This window comes from Physcomitrium patens, chromosome 1, assembly GCF_059467195.1.
Source record: "Physcomitrium patens ecotype Gransden chromosome 1, ASM5946719v1, whole genome shotgun sequence".
In the NCBI taxonomy this organism is placed as follows: Eukaryota; Viridiplantae; Streptophyta; class Bryopsida; order Funariales; family Funariaceae; genus Physcomitrium; species Physcomitrium patens.
The window spans coordinates 26,101,357-26,107,746 of NC_143410.1; the positions used below are offsets into that span (position 1 = coordinate 26,101,357).

Consider the following 6,390-nt stretch of genomic DNA (forward strand, 5'->3'; position numbering starts at 1 on the left):
TATATATATATATATATATATACTTAAAGTAATTTGAATGTTACTCAAATGCCAGCTTTGCGAATTAAATATATAAAAATAAAGAAAAAGAAAAAACACATTTGGCTTGCAACAACATCGTCAAAATTAAATGCGAGCAACATACTAATGTAATAAACAAAAACAAAAATAAAGAAAACGCATTGGTGAAACCTGTCATAAAAACTGTGATCAGGTTTTTAGGGTTTAGGGTTCAGATAAAGTGAAATGTTTTAATGCAGCCAGGTAAGATATTTCCAACAAGTGTGAATGCGATCAAACTATCTTCTGCGTGGAGTTGGATGAATGAAAAATATGGATGAGGTCGGCTACGCAAGGGATAAACGAATGAATAAGGGGTTGACGAATGGATGAGAGTGCGGCAAAGAAGCCTGGATGCCCTAAACTCGCAGAAGAAGCAGCGGGAGAGTGCCGAGACGGGGGGGCGGGGGAGTGTTTGCCGTGAAACCCTAGAGCGATCCCTCTCTTCCTCAAGCACTCGGTGCTCCTTTGTCATTTTCAGCTTCGTTTCTCGGTACCCATTTGATTTCTCAGTCCTCAGAGTTTGCCATTTTCACTTTTCGGACTTACTTTTTTCTGTTTAGAGCAATGGGTTCCGAGGCCGTAAACCCTAAGGCGTACCCTCTCGCGGATGCGCAGCTGACCATTACGATTACGGACATCGTGCAGCAAGCCGCCAACTACAAGCAGCTGAAGAAGGGAGCAAACGAGGCGACGAAGACTCTGAACAGGGGTATTGCTGAGTTCGTGGTGATGGCTGCCGATACTGAGCCGTTGGAGATTCTGCTGCACTTGCCGCTGCTGGCTGAGGACAAGAACGTGCCGTATGTGTTCGTGCCTTCCAAGCAGGCGCTTGGGAGGGCGTGTGGGGTGTCACGGCCCGTGATTGCGTGCTCCGTTACTACTAACGAGGGCAGCCAGCTGAAGTCCCAGATTCAGCAACTGAAGGACGCAATTGAGAAGTTGTTGATATAAGGGGTGGAGGCGGAGGTGCTGTTATTTGAGCGGGAGCGCTGGAGAGACCATAGCCGGATAGAGACATTTGTCTGTGATGCCTGGATAAATTTTGGGTGTTCGTGTGTTGCGAGGGCGAGGTTTTTGCCCTCTATGTGCCAATGCCCTTTGTTGGTTGAATTGGGTGTTTCCTTTTTTGCCTCTAGATTGCTTGCGCTTGGGGAGTTTGCAGACGTTATAGCGACTGCTTTCGTTACTTGTACTTAATGTCGGAATGTTACTCGGTAGGCAGTCGGAGTGATTATGAGCTAGGTTAGGGTGCAGCTGTAGACGAGAAACGATGCAGGCAGAAAGAATGTGATAGCTGGAGGAGTTTCCATGCGATGACCGTCTGGATGTCGTCTGTAAGGAACGTCTACTATTAAATATCATCGACTGCTTTTTGCACTTATGTTTGAGCTACACTTCTCGCTTCGTCTCAATTTATCTGGTTGAGTTTATGAGTGTTGTCACTTTTCTTATCGAACTACTTCCATTCTGTTGCTGCAGAGTCTTTTTACGAATACGTGGGTTGGGAGAGATGACGTGGTTGAATGTTAACCGCTTGCAGAGATATTGTGGTCTTTTGCCTCGTGATGTATCAATATCGTGTTGATATTTGTTTATGTAAATGTTGTAGTTTTGTGTGGTTGAAATTGATGGACCGAAATTATGTGCAAGGTCGGAATTTGAAATCTCTCAGTGGTTTTGATAAACTGTCAAATGTGTTCAGTGTCAGTGGTGTTGTATTATGTCAGTCACTTGGGCTGTACACAAGCATTTGGGCTTGCTAATGCCCAAGTATTAGGTGTTGGACCATAGCTGATGTCAAACACACAGAAAAGTGATACATTGTAAACCAGGTAGACAAGTATTACACAAATACACTCCTTGAATACTACATAAACAGAAAATTGAAACACTAAAAAAACAAAGCAAGGAAACAAATTTTTCAAATGGTTAGATGTGTTCCTGCCGTGAGATTTTTCTTTTGAATAGAAGTGAACTGCGCAAAAAAAACACATAGTGAATGAATGATAGGCATTTTATGATGTACTTCCATCCTTTGAGTATCACAATATATTCGCACATATGAAAATTACTCAAAATTTTAAAAATATGATTTTAAATCTTGTCTTAATGTATGTTTATCAAAAAAAAACTTATCTTGCTATTTGGGAGATAAGCTTTTAAAAAGCCAAGATGTTTTAAAAGACATAAACAGACCGAATCATAGTTGTTTTAATTTTATTTTTGGATGTATTTGACATATGACTAACATATATAATTTTTTACACTTAGTTTATAAATTATAACATTATAAGCTTTTTCTGTAGCAAATAAGACCATCTATATATATTGAATTAATTTAATTTTTTAAAATATAATACACAAATATATTTGTATAAATAAAATATCAAAAAATATTAATTTTTTAGTTTTGCATCATGTGTTATTAAAATTTTTTCTTATTTAGGTATCTATTTCATCATAATGTTTAAAAGAATTTTGTGTAAAAATATATTTTGATTATAATATCTATGATATCAAAAACACAACTTCATGTTTAAAATAAAAATCAAACAATACATACAAAATACAATTAGAACAATAAAATATATATATATATATATATATATATATATATCAACTCATGCAAGATTATCAAACAACTATACCAATACTCAAAAGTCTTCTAAAGCACAAAATAAACAAGACAAAAAGAAATCAATAACTAAGAGCAACAATAACCTTAATTTTACTTTTCTTCAAAATAATTAAAAAAAATCAAATATATAATCAAATCTTCTAATAGTTTTCTAATTTTAAAAACTATGTACAAACTTGGTCTTTAAACTACATGTTTTCTTGTTTTTAATTTAAACTTTAACCAATGTCTTTAAACATGATATGCAAGTTATTTATGATTATATATATATATATATATACACACACACTCACATATATAGACATAAAAATAGAATAACTTACTTTTTCATATTCAACTATAATATGTGTGTACAACATTTATAGTCATTATATAAATCAATTAGATGTATATAATAAAATTTATTTATTTTGATGGAAACATTAAATAATTTTGGCAGTAATTTTTTTGAGTTTATTCATATTATTATTATGATAATGTACCAATAAACTTATCGTGTTGGTATTTATTATGAAACTATAAACATGTCCTTCAAATCCATTATTATCAATTTTCAAAAGTACTCCTAAGTTTCAAGGCAAATTTTGAAAAGATTTGCTTTAAAAAAAATTAATATAAGAGTTAAAAACTTTAGTTAAATTATTTTATTTCTAAACAAATACAAATCTTAACAACGTTTTGGATAATATTTTAAACTGTAAATATAAATTACAAGAAATTATCTTGAATTTTAAATAGTAGTAATATAATCTCAAACTAAACTAATCAATTTGAAAAAAAATACATATTCTTGAACTTTAATTTTATCAAAAAAATATAATCAGAACTTCATACCTAGTAAGTACAAAATTAACAAACTATTTATAGTTGTTTTTTTATTAAAAACTTTTACAGTTTGTACTATCTTTTACAATCTTCTTGCAAAATCAAACTTTTACAGATTACATGAAATACCCCCTTTTATAAAATCTAAAAATTATTATTCAAGAATAAACTTATTTTATATAAAACTTATACATCATTTATTAAAAATACAAAAAATAAGAGAAGAAAATCTTAAAAAATAAAAATAAAATTGAAGTATTTGAAGTATAACAATTTAGATAGCATTAATTACAATCACATTTTTAAATGAAATAAATTGTTCAAATTAATTACATTAAGATAAGTTACAAGATAAATTGTTGTTGTCGTTGTCTCCCTAGCTTCCATTTTTGATCTTTGATTCAAATCTCACCTAGAAACACAAGTTGTGAATGAGCTTGTGAGCCTGGGTGGAGAGCTTTGTATTGTTGAAACAAGTTTGCAACCTTGGATAGGAGCAACCCAAACCACTCATTCCATTGTAAATAAATCAACACATGGCATTTAAGTGATTGCTTAATTGGCTTTATGTTTTTGCTCAAAAATAATCTCTCTATATTACTCTATTTACTTTCAAGGGGTAGAAACCAAGCTCCATGTACATGTGAGAATCTACGTAGTATCAAAGAGGAAAGTTCATAGTATACTCTTTAAACATGCAACGATCATGGGTACAAGAAAATCTTAACACAACGTGCAAATTTTTCAATGGGACAAGGAATTGCAAGTAGCTAAACCAATCTAAGGTCAAATTTTGAGCAAAGCTCACTTCTTAATGTATATAACATGACCACTTTGGCTAGCAACAATGCTTTGTGCTCTATCAATTAATGTCATGGACATACACATGTAACCCAATAATTCCATGTATAAATAGGTAGAAGTAAGTAAAAGTAAGTAAAAGTAAATTAATTCTATAGTATTTGATATAAAAGCTTCTTAGAAGCTTCATAGATGCTGCTTTGACTTTACAGGTGTCTTAAATTGACTTTTTGGATTAGAAACGTTGTCAACAAGTTGGCCATGTATCACATATGTTGTTAGCTTGAAGACCAAGCTAACTATGTGGCCCACACGTAGAAAAACTTTCCTTGTAAGTCAAGGCATGTGTCCTACAAAGTCAACACATATTGGAAGTGCTATAAACATCTCCACGTAGCCCCTAATTAGATAGTATATATAGAGACAAGAGTGAAGCCTTCTTCACTCTTGTCAACTCCATTCTTGCTTCTAGTCTAATTTCAAGGGTCTCTAGTTTTCTTGTATTTTGGCAATAGCCATTCTAGTTTCTTTTTTAATATATATATATATCAAGTTATTTCAATTTTGTCATCTTTCTTTGAAAGAAGTCTCACTTATTTATTTGTCTTTATTATGTTCTTGTCCTTGACAGATTGATAAGAGTACACATACAATATCAGAGCTTTGTCTAATCTTGAGTAAGAGTCGATTACTCCTTTTTCTTGATAAGACACAAGCATATTAGAAGTTACAGAATACCCTCTTCTAAACTGATATTGTCTTTAGTATTTTCTTTGTTCTCAAGTCCTCTCTTCTATTTGTCTTGAGCGATATTAGACATCTTCTCTTTTCTAAGTGTTATCATAGCAAAACTTGCTAAAATGAAGAGTGCAATGGCACAAATACAAGAGCAATTGAGGGAGTTAATGCTTGCGATGCATCAACTCAATTTACCACCATAAAGAGCAACAAGATTGACAAAAAGTGAAGATATAGAAATGATTAGAGCTGCTTCAACATCTGCACCAAATCATGTCTTTTTTCCTATGGTGGAACGTCCTTCCAATATAAGAGAACCAAGAATTATCCTATTCGAGAAGTTTGATGGTACCAGATCCAAGTTTCAAGGATTTATCAATCAAGTGCAACTTGTGATTGAACTTCAATCCCATAGCTATCCAACTCCAAGATTGCAAGTTAGATTCATTAGTACGCTTCTTTCAAGTTCAACACTATCGTGGTTTTCATCTTTTCTTGAACGACGAGATCCAATATTGGATAATCTAGAGGCTTTTCTAGCAGAGTTTTGATCTATGCATGGAAAACATGATGCATTTTGTGTTGCAACCAATAAGATCCGTATTTTAGAATAAGACAATCAATCAGTAATGTTGTATGTTTTACAATTTTGACAACTTGCAACTGATATCAAGTAGAATGATGCTGCACTTATTAGCTAATTTATCTACGGATTACAATATGAGGTAAAAAAATTAATGCTCAACTTACTTAATCCTCAAACATTGAGTCAAGTAATTGATTTTGCTGTGAAGTACAACAATAGCCTTTTTGAATTTCGATCTAAGAATCGTACAAGTGGACCTCAACGTAACTATAGTTCAATAGTAACATCAACATCTCTTCAACACATACATTCGAAAGTAGAGGATATGTAAATTGATGAAGTACGTTTCAAACTTCTTACTGAGCAAGAAAAGTCTCATTGTCGTTAAGAAGGATTGTGCTTATATTGTGGAGAATCTAAACACATTGCTCAACATTGCTCAAAGAAGCGACACAACCATAAAATGAGGAGTACGACGATCAAAGAAGATAGCATGTCGAAAAACAAATTTGTCCAGCTATAATAGGGACTGTGCAGTTGGAACCTTACACAACGCCTAGTAAAGGTCCTATCCTCTCCTCAGAACCTTCTCCATGTTTTACAATAAATATTATTTTAGGACCTAAACATCTCAAAGCCTCTGCCTATTAGATTTAGGAGCCTCAGCTTGTTTCTTAGATGAAAAATATGCTAAAAGACATAGCATATTTTTAGTAAAGAAAACTAAATCTGTTCATGT

General features: G+C 33.0%; 1 protein-coding gene across 1 annotated transcript; it reads left to right on the top strand.

The window, feature by feature from the left end:
• The first annotated feature begins 417 nt into the window (after nucleotides 1–417).
• On the top strand, nucleotides 418–1,455 carry LOC112274836 (uncharacterized). The gene has a single exon (XM_024504677.3). The coding sequence runs from the start codon at nucleotides 628–630 to the stop codon at nucleotides 1,012–1,014; it is 387 nt and encodes a 128-aa protein (XP_024360445.1). The 5' UTR covers nucleotides 418–627; the 3' UTR covers nucleotides 1,015–1,455.
• Nucleotides 1,456–6,390: the final 4,935 nt, after the last annotated feature.

What these genes read in the sequence shown, in the direction of transcription:
- LOC112274836 (XM_024504677.3), top strand. Translation starts at nt 628, where the DNA reads ATGGGTTCCGAGGCCGTAAACCCTAAGGCGTACCCTCTCGCGGATGCG.